The sequence below is a fragment of the Bombina bombina genome, chromosome 7 (assembly GCF_027579735.1).
Source record: "Bombina bombina isolate aBomBom1 chromosome 7, aBomBom1.pri, whole genome shotgun sequence".
Lineage (NCBI taxonomy): Eukaryota > Metazoa > Chordata > Amphibia > Anura > Bombinatoridae > Bombina > Bombina bombina.
In genome coordinates, this window is record NC_069505.1 from 196,625,014 (window position 1) to 196,641,405 (window position 16,392).

A 16,392-nucleotide genomic window follows, 5' to 3' on the forward strand; every position below is an offset into this window, starting at 1 on the left:
CAGAGTTTCTAATTTACTTTTATTATGTAATATACTTCATTCTCTTGCAGAATCGAACATAAGCTTTCTGTGTTTTCAGACTCCCATTGACTTCTATGGCATCCGGGACCTGAAGGGTGGCGGATTGAAAACTAGGTATGCTGCGTCGGAATACACGAATGTACCTGTTAAATGTTTGATAAATTTGGAAAAAGTTCAAATAGAGTCAAATCTGAATTCGAAACATCTGTAATGACGCAAGCAGCGATCTGAGTAGGATTGAGATCGCGGGATCGTATATTACGTTACAAATTTCAACATTTGACGCTTTGATAACAACGGCGGATCAATCTCGCGAAAAATACAACGCGGAATTCAAGCGTATTTTCAGTTGACGCTTTCATAAAAATAGACCCCTTAACCTTCATATAACACTGAACTAGATCACACCAGGACCTCATCTTGCTGCCGCTAGAACATAAATCTGCTGAGCGCCTCACCTGGATGGTCTGCCTGTGCTCCTTGAACACGTTGACTCGCACTACAGCTTTCTCAAACTCTGGATTCAGAGACTGGATAACTTCATAATCCAAGTGTTCCTACAAATTGTAATAAATTGTTAGGATCCCCCAATCGTGCCCCAGAGGAAATCATGTTCCAGTGACCACATACCGCTGTCAGGAGACTCACCTGATACTGCAGAGCATCAAATCCTTTAAAGATAAACTCAAATAACGTGTGTAAGTTGTCCGGGCTCGGGGAGGTCACAAATATGTTTGAGTACCTGGAAGGGGACATATGTGAGAGGTTGGACCCAGCACTAAAAGATGAACATTAAAACAAAACAAAAACACTGGGGAGAAGAGAAAGTCGCACTGTGTTAACACCGCTGACAAGCGACACTCGTGTGTAATGGGTTTGCTTTGTAAAAAGACAGCACTGGAATCCTCAGACTCTACACTAACATTCCACCTTAGTATAAAATAAAGTAACAGATTTCACCGTTCTAAAGTGGATATTTACCTATTTGCATTTACTAAACAAAGTAGCTAAAATTTCCAGCAGCAACTTTTTATAAAACACATTTATTTACATGTAGTGACAAATACAATGACATTTAGACATATACACAATGACATTCTAAGCAAGGTGACAAAGTGATGGTAATCTTTCTACAAAGAGAGTGCCATACGGCTAGAGCACAGATGGGAGAACATCTAAAACCATAAACAATATGAGTTGTGAAGTGGGCAGTGGGAGCCCGGGGTATTAGAATGGAACAGCTAGATTAAAAAGTAAGTTACTGCGCATCTTTATTACAAGTGATCAATTAAAGTCAATTTTAATAATCCCTTACATTCCAGACCTGATTTTAAAACGTGTATCGTTACCATCACTTTAAGGACACTTACCCAAACGCCACAGCCCCAGCTATCGCCAGCCCAAGGGCAGCAGACTTCCCACGACCTCGGGCTGCTGTCAGGGCCACCGTACTGCGCAGAGTCTTCTCAGACACAGCCTCAACAAACTTCAGCAACGCTTTAGCCTGAAAAGAAATGAGATTATAAACATACTGGTGTCTGTTCCTCAATGAGCTCAGTGCTGTGCTACTTCCTCTGTACATACAGTGAGATATACATTACATACTGCTGTCTGTACCTCAGTGATCTCAGTGCTGCGCTACTTCCTCTGTACATACGGTGAGATATACATTACATACTGCTGTCTGTACCTCAGTGATCTCAGTGCTGCGCTACTTCCTCTGTACATACAGTTAGATATACATTACATACTGCTGTCTGTACCTCAGTGATCTCAGTGCTGCGCTACTTCCTCTGTACATACGGTGAGATATACATTACATACTGCTGTCTGTACCTCAGTGATCTCAGTGCTGCGCTACTTCCTCTGTACATACAGTGAGATATACATTACATACTGCTGTCTGTACCTCAGTGATCTCAGTGCTGCGCTACTGCCTCTGTACATACAGTGAGATATACATTACATACTGCTGTCTGTACCTCAGTGATCTCAGTGCTGCGCTACTTCCTCTGTACATACGGTGAGATATACATTACATACTGCTGTCTGTACCTCCGTGATCTCAGTGCTGCGCTACTTCCTCTGCACATACAGTGAGATATACATTACATACTGCTGTCTGTACCTCAGTGATCTCAGTGCTGCGCTACTGCCTCTGTACATACGGTGAGAAATACATTACATACTGCTGTCTGTACCTCCGTGATCTCAGTGCTGCGCTACTTCCTCTGCACATACAGTGAGATATACATTACATACTGCTGTCTGTACCTCAGTGATCTCAGTGCTGCGCTACTTCCTCTGTACATACAGTGAGATATACATTACATACTGCTGTCTGTACCTCAGTGATCTCAGTGCTGCGCTACTTCCTCTGTACATACAGTGAGATATACATTACATACTGCTGTCTGTACCTCAGTGATCTCAGTGCTGCGCTACTTCCTCTGTACATACAGTGAGATATACATTACATACTGCTGTCTGTACCTCAATGAGCTCAGTGCTGTGCTACTTCCTCTGTACATACATTGAGATATACATTACATACTGCTGTCTGTACCTCAGTGATCTCAGTGCTGCGCTACTTCCTCTGTACATACAGTGAGATATACATTACATACTGGTGTCTGTTCCTCAATGAGCTCAGTGCTGTGCTACTTCCTCTGTACATACAGTGAGATATACATTACATACTGCTGTCTGTACCTCAGTGATCTCAGTGCTGCGCTACTTCCTCTGTACATACAGTGAGATATACATTACATACTGGTGTCTGTTCCTCAATGAGCTCAGTGCTGTGCTACTTCCTCTGTACATACAGTGAGATATACATTACATACTGCTGTCTGTACCTCAGTGATCTCAGTGCTGCGCTACTTCCTCTGTACATACGGTGAGATATACATTACATACTGCTGTCTGTACCTCAGTGATCTCAGTGCTGCGCTACTTCCTCTGTACATACAGTTAGATATACATTACATACTGCTGTCTGTACCTCAGTGATCTCAGTGCTGCGCTACTTCCTCTGTACATACTGCTGTCTGTACCTCAGTGATCTCAGTGCTGCGCTACTTCCTCTGTACATACAGTGAGATATACATTACATACTGCTGTCTGTACCTCAGTGATCTCAGTGCTGCGCTACTTACTCTGTACATACAGTGAGATATACATTACATACTGCTGTCTGTACCTCAGTGATCTCAGTGCTGCGCTACTGCCTCTGTACATACAGTGAGATATACATTACATACTGCTGTCTGTACCTCAGTGATCTCAGTGCTGCGCTACTTCCTCTGTACATACGGTGAGATATACATTACATACTGCTGTCTGTACCTCCGTGATCTCAGTGCTGCGCTACTTCCTCTGTACATACAGTGAGATATACATTACATACTGCTGTCTGTACCTCAGTGATCTCAGTGCTGCGCTACTTCCTCTGTACATACAGTGAGATATACATTACATACTGCTGTCTGTACCTCAGTGATCTCAGTGCTGCGCTACTGCCTCTGTACATACAGTGAGATATACATTACATACTGCTGTCTGTACCTCAGTGATCTCAGTGCTGCGCTACTTCCTTTGTACATACGGTGAGATATACATTACATACTGCTGTCTGTACCTCCGTGATCTCAGTGCTGCGCTACTTCCTCTGTACATACAGTGAGATATACATTACATACTGCTGTCTGTACCTCAGTGATCTCAGTGCTGCGCTACTGCCTCTGTACATACGGTGAGATATACATTACATACTGCTGTCTGTACCTCAGTGGTCTCAGTGCTGCGCTACTTCCTCTGTACATACAGTGAGATATACATTACATACTGCTGTCTGTACCTCAGTGATCTCAGTGCTGCGCTACTTCCTCTGTACATACGGTGAGATATACATTACATACTGCTGTCTGTACCTCAGTGATCTCAGTGCTGCGCTACTTCCTCTGTACATACAGTGAGATATACATTACATACTGCTGTCTGTACCTCAGTGATCTCAGTGCTGCGCTACTTCCTCTGTACATACAGTGAGATATACATTACATACTGCTGTCTGTACCTCAGTGATCTCAGTGCTGCGCTACTTCCTCTGTACATACAGTGAGATATACATTACATACTGCAGTCTGTACCTCAGTGATCTCAGTGCTGCGCTACTTCCTCTGTACATACAGTGAGATATACATTACATACTGCTGTCTGTACCTCAGTGATCTCAGTGCTGCGCTACTTCCTCTGTACATACAGTGAGATATACATTACATACTGCTGTCTGTACCTCAGTGATCTCAGTGCTGCGCTACTTCCTCTGTACATACAGTGAGATATACATTACATACTGCTGTCTGTACCTCAGTGATCTCAGTGCTGCGCTACTTCCTCTGTACATACGGTGGGATATACATTACATACTGCTGTCTGTACCTCAGTGATCTCAGTGCTGCGCTACTTCCTCTGTACATACAGTGAGATATACATTACATACTGCTGTCTGTACCTCAATGAGCTCAGTGCTGCGCTACTTCCTCTGTACATACAGTGAGATATACATTACATACTGCTGTCTGTACCTCAGTGATATCAGTGCTGCGCTACTTCCTCTGTACATACAGTGAGATATACATTACATACTGCTGTCTGTACCTCAGTGATCTCAGTGCTGCGCAACTTCCTCTGTACATACAGTGAGATATACATTACATACTGCTGTCTGTACCTCAGTGATCTCAGTGCTGCGCTACTTCCTCTGTACATACAGTGAGATATACATTACATACTGCTGTGTGTACCTCAGTGATCTCAGTGCTGCACTACTTCCTCTGTACATACAGTGAGATATACATTACATACTGCTGTCTGTACCTCAGTGATCTCAGTGCTGCACTACTTCCTCTGTACATACAGTGAGATATACATTACATACTGCTGTCTGTACCTCAGTGATCTCAGTGCTGCGCTACTTCCTCTGTACATACGGTGAGATATAGATTACATACTGCTGTCTGTACCTCAGTGATCTCAGTGCTGCGCAACTTCCTCTGTACATACAGTGAGATATACATTACATACTGCTGTCTGTACCTCAGTGATCTCAGTGCTGCGCTACTGCCTCTGTACATACAGTGAGATATACATTACATACTGGTGTCTGTTCCTCAATGAGCTCAGTGCTGCGCTACTTCCTCTGTACATACAGTGAGATATACATTACATACTGCTGTCTGTACCTCAGTGATCTCAGTGCTGCGCTACTTCCTCTGTACATACAGTGAGATATACATTACATACTGCTGTCTGTTCCTCAATGAGCTCAGTGCTGCGCTACTTCCTCTGTACATACAGTGAGATATACATTACATACTGCTGTCTGTACCTCAGTGATCTCAGTGCTGCGCTACTTCCTCTGTACATACAGTGAGATATACATTACATACTGCTGTCTGTACCTCAGTGCTGCGCTACTTCCTCTGTACATACAGTGAGATATACATTACATACTGCTGTCTGTACCTCAGTGATCTCAGTGCTGCGCTACTTCCTCTGTACATACAGTGAGATATACATTACATACTGCTGTCTGTACCTCAGTGCTGCGCTACTTCCTCTGTACATACAGTGAGATATACATTACATACTGCTGTCTGTACCTCAGTGATCTCAGTGCTGCGCTACTTCCTCTGTACATACAGTGAGATATACATTACATACTGCTGTCTGTACCTCAGTGATCTCAGTGCTGCGCTACTTCCTCTGTACATACGGTGAGATATACATTACATACTGCTGTCTGTACCTCAGTGATCTCAGTGCTGCGCTACTTCCTCTGTACATACAGTGAGATATACATTACATACTGCTGTCTGTACCTCAGTGATCTCAGTGCTGCGCTACTTCCTCTGTACATACGGTGAGATATAGATTACATACTGCTGTCTGTACCTCAGTGATCTCAGTGCTGCGCTACTTCCTCTGTACATACAGTGAGATATACATTACATACTGCTGTCTGTACCTCAGTGATCTCAGTGCTGCGCTACTTCCTCTGTACATACAGTGAGATATACATTACATACTGCTGTCTGTACCTCAGTGCTGCGCTACTTCCTCTGTACATACAGTGAGATATACATTACATACTGCTGTCTGTACCTCAGTGATCTCAGTGCTGCGCTACTTCCTCTGTACATACAGTGAGATATACATTACATACTGCTGTCTGTACCTCAGTGATCTCAGTGCTGCGCTACTTCCTCTGTACATACAGTGAGATATACATTACATACTGCTGTCTGTACCTCAGTGATCTCAGTGCTGCGCTACTTCCTCTGTACTTACAGTGAGATATACATTACATACTGCTGTCTGTATCTCAGTGATCTCAGTGCTGTGCTACTTCCTCTGTACATACAGTGAGATATACATTACATACTGCTGTCTGTACCTCAGTGATCTCAGTGCTGCGCTACTTCCTCAGTACATACGGTGAGATATACATTACTGTCACGAGTCAATGTTTACTTTATATACGTCATGCAAACCAAATTAAAAATTAGAATATCGGGAGCGAGCAAACATTCTGATGTGAGGAGAGGGTGGAGACAGGACAAAGCACATAATAGTGTTACAGAAAGATAAGAGGGGCGGAGAGAAGCGGAGCAACAAGGTTAAAAAAGATTATTACAATTTACAATAAAATGCATATAACTATAAAAAAGGATAAGTAACTTATAACCATACAAATGTATATAAGTAATTATAAATTAAATGAGTTTACCATCACTTTAAGGAACTAGCCGATAATCCCTTTTCCAATCCTTCTTGGAGAAAGGATAGAATCCTAGGAATCCTGACCTTACTCCACGAGTAACCCTTGGATTCACACCAATGAAGATATTTACACCATATCTTATTATAGATTTTCCTGGTGACAGGCTTTCGAGCCTGAATCAAGGTATCAATGACCGACTCGGAGAAACCACTTTTTGATAAAATCAAGCGTTCAATCTCCAAGCAGTCAGAAGCAGAGAAATCAGATTTGGATGTTTGAATGGACCTTGGAGTAGAAGGTCCTGCCTCAGCGGCAGAGTCCATGGTGGAAAGGATGACATGTAAACAAGATCTGCATACCAAGTCCTGCGTGGCCACGCAGGTGCTATCAAAATCACCGAAGCTCTCTCCTGCTTGATCTTGGCAATCAGACGAGGGAGGAGAGGAAATGGTGGAAACACATAAGCCAAGCTGAAGGACCAGGGCACTGCTAGAGCATCTATCAGGGCTGCCTGGGGATCCCTTGACCTGGACCCGTAACGAGGAATCTTGGCGTTCTGACGAGACGCCATCAGATCCAGTTCTGGTTTGCCCCATAGTTGAATCAGCTGGGCAAATACCTCCGGATGGAGCTCCCACTCCCCCGGATGAAAGGTCTGCCTACTTAGAAAGTCTGCCTCCCAGTTCTCTACTCCTGGGATATGGATAGCTGAGAGATGGAAGAGTGAACCTCTGCCCATAGAATTATCTTTGAAACCTCCATCATTGCCAGGGGACTCCTTGTTCCCCCCTGATGGTTGATATAGGCTACAGTTGTGATATTGTCCGACTGAAATCTGAGAACCTGGCCACAGCTAGATGAGGCCAAGCCTGAAGACCATTGAATATCGCTCTCAGTTTCAGAATGTTTATCGGAAGGAGGGCTTCCTCCTGAGTCCACAAACCCTGAGCCTTCAGGGAATTCCAGACTGCGCCCCAGCCCAGAAGGCTGGCATCTGTTGTAACTATAGTCCACTCTGGCCTGCGGAAGCTCATTCCCCTGGACAGATGGACCCGAGATAACCACCAGAGAAGAGAATCCCTGGTCTCTTGATCCAGATTTAGCAGAGGAGACAAATCTGTGTAGTCCCCATTCCACTGATTGAGCATGCAAAGTTGCAGTGGTCTGAGATGTAGGCGGGCAAACTGAACTATGTCCATTGCCGCTACCATTAGGCCGATCATTTCCATACACTGAGCCACTGACGGCCGAGAAGTGGAATGAAGAGCACTGCAGGAAGTTAGAAGCTTTGATATCCTGACCTCTGTCAGAAAATTTTTCATTTCTACTGAATCTATCAGGGTTCCTAGGAAAGAAACTCGAGAGGAGAGAGAGAACTCTTTTCTCTGTTCACTTTCCACCCGTGAGACCTCAGAAAGGCCAGAACAATGTCTGTATGGGACTTGGCGATTTGAAAAGTCGACGCCTGGATTAGAATGTCGTCTAGGTAAGGAGCCACCGCTATGCCCCGTGGCCTTAGAACCGCCAGAAGAGACCCTAGAACCTTCGTAAAGATTCTTGGCGCCGTGGCTAACCCGAAGGGAAGAGCCACAAACTGGTAATGCCTGTCTAGGAAGGCAAACCTTTGGAACTGATGATGATCTCTGTGAATCGGAATGTGGAGATAAGCATCCTTTAAGTCCACGGTAGTCATATATTGACCCTCCTGGATCATAGGGAGGATGGTTCGGATTATCTCCATCTTGAAGGATGGGACCCTTAGAAATTTGTTTAGGATCTTGAGATCTAAGATTGGTCTGAAAGTTACCTCTTTTTTGGGAACTATAAACAGGTTTGAATAGAAACCCTGCCCCTGTTCCTCCCTTGGAACTGGGTGGATCACTCCCATAACCAGTAGGTCTTGAACACAACGTAAGAATGCCTCTCTCTTTATCTGGTTTGCTGATAGTTGTGAGAGATGAAATCTCCCCTTTGGCGATGAACCTTTGAATTCCAGAAGATATCCCTGGGACACAATCTCTAAAGCCCAGGTATCCTGGACGTCTCTTGCCCAAGCCTGGGCGAAGAGAGAAAGTCTGCCCCCGACTAGATCTGGTCCCGGATCGGGGGCTACTCCTTCATGCTGTCTTAGAGGCAGCAGCAGGTTTCTTGGCCTGCTTCCCCTTGTTCCAAGCCTGGTTAGGTCTCCAGACCTCTTGTTTTGTATTAGATAGGGTTGCACCGATACCGATACTAGTATCGGTATCGGTACCGATACCAAGTATTTGCATGAGTACTTGTACTCGTGCAAATGCACCGATACTTAAACCGATACCTCCACTTCCTACCCATATGCTATCTTGTGGCTTTTTTTTCAAACTGCATGTTCCCATTTCATTTTAAACTGGAGTGGAGACTAAACTAAAAATTGTTTACTACTGTTCTCCCAATACAAATTGCTGTTATTTGTATTATTGTAGATCACTGTACCTCGTTCAGACAAACCCCTGAAGTACTGGGCAGTTAATAAACAGATTTCCAGCTCTGGCTAAAATGGCCCAAAAATATCTTTCTGCCCCATGCAGTAGTGTGGAAAGTGAAAGACTGTGCAACTTAGAGTCGAACCTTCATACAAATGTCAGATTGATGTTATATAACAGCCCTACAACCCAATTGCATCACCCCTTTAAATGTAATATTTTATTGTAATATTTTTTATTTATAAACATGTTCAGTGAACTTTGTGACAAATAAAACTGTTTTATTATTTCATAATGTCTTTTGAATTACAGTCCTATATAATTATAAAGAAGGAATCTTAAATTATTATTACTGTATTGTGCTTGGTAAAATGTCACATGACATTAAAATAAAGTATCGGTAATTGGTATCGGCGAGTATTTGAAAACAAGTATCGGTACTTGTACTCGTCATAAAAAAATGGTATCGGTGCAACCCTAGTATTAGAGGAAGCTGAAGCTGCGCCACTCTTGAAGTTTCGAAAGGAACGAAAATTATTCTGTTTGGTCCTTAATTTATTGGACCTATCCTGAGGAAGGGCGTGACCTTTTCCTCCAGTAATGTCAGAGATGATCTCCTTCAGGCCAGGCCCGAATAGTGTCTGACCCTTGAAGGGGATGTTAAGAAGCTTAGAATTTGAAGTAACGTCTGCTGTCCAGGACTTAAGCCATAGCGCCCTCCGCGCCAGAATGGCAAAACCTGAATTCTTAGCCGTTAGCTTAGTTAAATGAAAAACGGCATCAGAAATAAAGGAATTAGCTAACTTAAGAGCTTTAATCCTGTCTAAAATATCATCTAACGGGGTCTCCAACTGTAGAGCCTCCTCAAGAGACTCTAACCAAAAAGCAGCTGCAGCAGTAACTGGGGCAATGCATGCAAGAGGCTGGAGAATAAAACCTTGATGTATAAAAATTTTCTTAAGGAGACCCTCCAATTTTTTATCCATAGGATCTAGGAAAGCACAACTGTCCTCGACGGGGATAGTTGTACGCTTAGCTAGGGTAGAGACCGCTCCCTCCACCTTAGGGACTGTCTGCCACGAGTCCCGTATGGCGGCATCTATGGGAAACATCTTTTTAAAAGCAGGAGGGGGAGAGAACGGCACACCTGGTCTATCCCATTCCTTAGTAATAATTTCCGAAAACCTCTTAGGGACTGGAAAAACATCAGTGTAAACAGGCACTGCAAAGTATTTGTCCATCTTACACAATTTCTCTGGAACTGCAATGGGTTCACAGTCGTCCAGAGTCGCTAAAACCTCCCTAAGCAATAAGCGGAGGTGTTCAAGCTTAAATTTAAACGCTGTCATTTCAGAATCAGACTGAAGCAACGCCTTCCCTGAGTCTGAAATGTCACCCACAGATAGAAGCTCACCTGCCTCGGCTTCTGAGCATTGTGAGGGTATATCGGACACAGGCAATAAAGCGTCAGAAAGCTCTGTATTAATTCTAGCCCCAGAGCTGTCTCGCTTTCCTTGTAGCCCTGGCAGTTTGGAGAATACCTCTGAGAGGGTAGCATTCATAACTGCCGCCATGTCCTGTAAGGTAAAAGAATTAGACGAGCTAGATGTACTTGGCGTCACTTGAGCGGGAGTTGTAGGTTCTGACACATGGGAGAGCTAGATGGCATAATCTCCCTTTTTTCAGTCAGAGAATCCTCTGGAGATAAATCTTTAAGCGCCATAATATGGTCTTTATAGTTTATAGAAATTTTAGTACATTTGGTACACATTCTAAAAGGGGGTTCCACAATGGCTTCCAAACATATTGAACAAGGAGTTTCCTCTATGTCAGACATGTTTAACAGACTAGTAATGAGACAAGCAAGCTTGGAAAACACTTTAATAAAGGTGAAATAGCAATTAAACAAAAACGTTACTGTGCCTTTAAGAGAAAAGAACTAGCACTTAAACTGCAAAACAGTGTAAAAATATAGTAAAGTCTTTGAAATTTTTACAGTGTGTGTAAGGGACTAAAGCAAGATTGCACCCACTTGCAAATAGATGATTAACCCCTTAGGCCCCAAACCGGAACGTTAAAAGACAGTTGAGCACCTTGCCACAGCTCTGCTGAGGCTCCTACCTGCCCTCAAATACGATTTTGTGCAGAAATAAACCCTTTGTAATGATCCTCAGATGACAGAGGACTCCTCTAGGGAAGCTGGATGTCTCAGTCTGAAGAAAAACTGCGCATCTAAAGCGTGAAAATAGGCCCCTCCCACCATGTACTGGATGCCAGAGGGGCCTTAAGAAAATACTCCTAGGAGTATCTAACAAGCCATGTGGAAAACTAGGCCCCAAATAAAGATTTATCTCCCTCAGAAAAAAACACGTCCTATTTATGAAACATGTAAAACGTTTAGTCACTAAGTAATATGAGTAGTAACATGAATATTACCCTGTTTTGTAAGCATGATCCCAGTCGCTGTTAAATCACTGCATCAGGCTTACCTCAAATACACAAGGCTCTGTCAGCATTTTCTAGAACTTATTCATCTCTCTAGAAATAATAATACTGAACATACCTCAAAGCAGGTAATCTGCAGACTGTTCCCCCAACTGAAGTTTTCCCATACTCTTCAGTTATGTGTGAGAACAGCAATGGACCTTAGTTACAAACCGCTAAGATCATCAAACCTCCAGGCAGAATTCTTCTCCTAATTTCTGCCTGAGAGTAAAACAGTACAACGCCGGTACCGTTTAAAAATAAACTCTTGATTGAAGGTAAAACTACACTAAATCACCACATATCTCTGGATACTTCCTATCTTGTTGAGAGTTGCAAGAGAATGACTGGAGGTGGGTGTTAGGGGAGGAGCTATATAGACAGCTCTGCTGTGGGTGTCCTCTTGCAACTTCCTGTTGGGAAGGAGAATATCCCACAAGTAATGGATGAACCCGTGGACTGGATACACCTTACAAGAGAAACATGTGTGCACAGTACAGATTGCACCATCTAGTGGCACCTTGTGCAAATAACACTTTTCTTATCAATGAACCATTAAAATACAAATACAGATGCTCAAATGTAAACAGACATGTCATATTCCTTATTCATGGCCTGTGGTCTAAGGGCATTCAACATGAAAATACAATATAAATCTTCTTTTTAACAGTAACTCTCTGTCACCCCCCCCTGCTGGGCATTTTTATCTGATCATTTACCTGCCACCTCATTTGACTGATGGAATGTTATGCTTCTAAAAAAAAGGGGGACAATACTGGAGCATCTTTATCCCCACATCTAATATTAGATTTATGTTCCCTAATTCGGTCACCAGCCTTCCTCGTGGTCTCCCCAATATAAATCTTTGAACATGGGCATTTTATGAAGTATTTAACAAAGGTGGAATTTCAAGTAAAATGATCCTTTATTTTATATATCTTGCCAGATCTAGGGTGAACAAAAACAGAATTTATGCTTACCTGATAAATTACTTTCTCCAACGGTGTGTCCGGTCCACGGCGTCATCCTTACTTGTGGGATATTCTCTTCCCCAACAGGAAATGGCAAAGAGCCCAGCAAAGCTGGTCACATGATCCCTCCTAGGCTCCGCCTTCCCCAGTCATTCGACCGACATAAAGGAGGAATATGCATAGGAGAAATCATATGATACCGTGGTGACTGTAGTTAGAGAAAATAATTCATCAGACCTGATTAAAAAACCAGGGCGGGCCGTGGACCGGACACACCGTTGGAGAAAGTAATTTATCAGGTAAGCATAAATTCTGTTTTCTCCAACATAGGTGTGTCCGGTCCACGGCGTCATCCTTACTTGTGGGAACCAATACCAAAGCTTTAGGACACGGATGATGGGAGGGAGCAAATCAGGTCACCTAGATGGAAGGCACCACGGCTTGCAAAACCTTTCTCCCAAAAATAGCCTCAGAAGAAGCAAAAGTATCAAATTTGTAAAATTTGGTAAAAGTGTGCAGTGAAGACCAAGTCGCTGCCTTACATATTTGGTCAACAGAAGCCTCGTTCTTGAAGGCCCATGTGGAAGCCACAGCCCTAGTGGAGTGAGCTGTGATTCTTTCAGGAGGCTGCCGTCCGGCAGTCTCATAAGCCAATCGGATGATGCTTTTAAGCCAAAAAGAGAGAGAGGTAGAAGTTGCTTTTTGACCTCTCCTTTTACCAGAATAAACAACAAACAAGGAAGATGTTTGTCTGAAATCCTTTGTAGCCTCTAAATAGAATTTTAGAGCACGAACTACATCCAAATTGTGCAACAAACGTTCCTTCTTTGAAACTGGATTCGGACACAAAGAAGGTACAACTATCTCCTGGTTAATATTTTTGTTAGAAACAACTTTCGGAAGGAAACCAGGTTTAGTACGCAAAACCACCTTATCTGCATGGAACACCAGATAAGGAGGAGAACACTGCAGAGCAGATAACTCTGAAACTCTTCTAGCAGAAGAAATTGCAACCAAAAACAAAACTTTCCAAGATAATAACTTAATATCTACGGAATGTAAGGGTTCAAACGGAACCCCTTGAAGAACTGAAAGAACTAAATTGAGACTCCAAGGAGGAGTCAAAGGTTTGTAAACAGGCTTGATTCTAACCAGAGCCTGAACAAAAGCCTGAACATCTGGCACAGCCGCCAGCTTTTTGTGAAGTAAAACAGATAAAGCAGAAATCTGTCCCTTCAAAGAACTTGCAGATAATCCTTTCTCCAAACCCTCTTGTAGAAAGGATAGAATCTTAGGAATTTTTATCCTGTTCCATGGGAATCCTTTCGATTCGCACCAACAGATATATTTCTTCCATACTTTATGGTAAATTATTCTAGTTACAGGCTTTCTAGCCTGAATAAGAGTATCAATGACAGAATCTGAGAACCCACGCTTTGATAAAATCAAGCGTTCAATCTCCAAGCAGTCAGTTGGAGTGAGGCCAGATTCGGATGTTCGAACGGACCTTGAACAAGAAGGTCCCGTCTCAAAGGTAGCTTCCATGGTGGAGCCGATGACATTCACCAGGTCTGCATACCAAGTTCTGCGTGGCCACGCAGGAGCTATCAAGATCACCGAAGCCCTCTCCTGATTGATCCTGGCTACCAGCCTGGGAATGAGAGGAAACGGTGGGAATACATAAGCTAGGTTGAAGGTCCAGGGCGCTACTAGTGCATCTACTAGAGTCGCCTTGGGATCCCTGGATCTGGACCCGTAGCAAGGAACCTTGAAGTTCTGACGAGACGCCATCAGATCCATGTCTGGAATGCCCCATAATTCAGTTATGTGGGCAAAGATATCCGGATGGAGTTCCCACTCCCCCGGATGAAATGTCTGACGACTCAGAAAATCCGCTTCCCAATTTTCCACTCCTGGGATGTGGATTGCAGACAAGTGGCAGGAGTGAATCTCCGCCCATTGAATTACTTTGGTCACTTCTTCCATCGCCAGGGAACTCCTTGTTCCCCCCTGATGGTTGATATATGCAACAGTCGTCATGTTGTCTGATTGAAACCTTATGAATTTGGCCTTTGCTAGTTGAGGCCAAGCCTTGAGAGCATTGAATATCGCTCTCAGTTCCAGAATGTTTATCGGGAGAAGAGATTCTTCCCGAGACCATAGACCCTGAGCTTTCAGCGATTTCCAGACCGCGCCCCGGCCCACCAGACTGGCGTCGGTCGTGACAATGACCCACTCTGGTCTGCGGAAGCTCATCCCTTGAGACAGGTTGTCCAGGGTCAGCCACCGACGGAGTGAATCTCTGGTCCTCTGATCTACTTGGATCGTCGGGGACAAGTCTGTATAATCCCCATTCCACTGTCTGAGCATGCACAGTTGTAATGGTCTTAGATGAATTCGCGCAAAAGGAACTATGTCCATTGCTGCAACCATCAAACCTATTACTTCCATGCACTGCGCTATGGAAGGAAGAAGAACAGAATGAAGTACTTGACAAGAGCTTAGAAGTTTTGATTTTCTGGCCTCTGTCAGAAAAATCTTCATTTCTAAGGAGTCTATTATTGTTCCCAAGAAGGGAACTCTTGTTGACGGGAATAGAGAACTTTTTTCTACGTTCACTTTCCACCCGTGAGATCTGAGAAAGGCTAGGACAATGTCCGTATGAGCCTTTGCTTGTGGCAGAGACGACGCTTGAATTAGTATGTCGTCCAAGTAAGGTACTACTGCAATGCCCCTTGGCCTTAGCACTGCTAGAAGGGACCCTAGTACCTTTGTGAAAATTCTTGGAGCAGTGGCTAATCCGAATGGAAGTGCCACAAACTGGTAATGCTTGTCCAGAAAGGCTAATCTTAGGAACCGATGATGTTCCTTGTGGATAGGAATATGTAGATACGCATCCTTTAAATCCACCGTGGTCATGAACTGACCTTCCTGGATGGTAGGAAGAATTGTCCGAATGGTTTCCATTTTGAACGATGGAACCCTGAGAAATTTGTTTAGGATCTTGAGATCCAAAATTGGCCTGAATGTTCCCTCTTTTTTGGGAACTATGAACAGATTGGAGTAAAACCCCATCCCTTGTTCTCCTAATGGAACAGGATGAATCACTCCCATTTTTGACAGGTCTTCTACACAATGTAAGAATGCCTGTCTTTTTATTTGGTCTGAAGACAATTGAGACCTGTGGAACCTTCCCCTTGGGGGTAGTTCCTTGAATTCCAGGAGATAACCTTGAGAAACTATTTCTAGCGCCCAAGGATCCTGAACATCTCTTGCCCAAGCCTGAGCGAAGAGAGAGAGTCTGCCCCCCACCAGATCCGGTCCCGGATCGGGGGCCAGCATCTCATGCTGTCTTGGTAGCGGTAGCAGGCTTCTTGGCCTGCTTACCTTTGTTCCAGCCTTGCATCGGTCTCCAGGCTGGCTTGGTTTGAGAAGAATTACCCTCTTGCTTAGAGGATGTAGAATTTGAGGCTGGTCCGTTTCTGCGAAAGGGACGAAAAACAGAATTTATGTTTACCTGATAAATTACTTTCTCCAACGGTGTGTCCGGTCCACGGCGTCATCCTTACTTGTGGGATATTCTCTTCCCCAACAGGAAATGGCAAAGAGCCCAGCAAAGCTGGTCACATGATCCCTCCTAGGCTCCGCCTACCCCAGTCATTCGACCGAC

At 43.8% G+C, this 16,392-nt stretch overlaps 1 protein-coding gene across 1 annotated transcript in view; it reads right to left on the bottom strand.

The window, feature by feature from the left end:
- NAT10 (N-acetyltransferase 10) overlaps positions 1–16,392 on the bottom strand; it is a 144,010-nt gene that overhangs the window by 73,130 nt on the left and 54,488 nt on the right. Inside the window, exons 9-11 of the mRNA XM_053689328.1 lie at positions 1,392–1,525; positions 670–763; positions 480–578 (exon numbers count right to left, since the gene is read on the bottom strand). Coding sequence (XP_053545303.1) covers positions 480–578; positions 670–763; positions 1,392–1,525 — 327 coding nt within the window. The remainder of the gene's footprint in view (positions 1–479; positions 579–669; positions 764–1,391; positions 1,526–16,392) is intronic.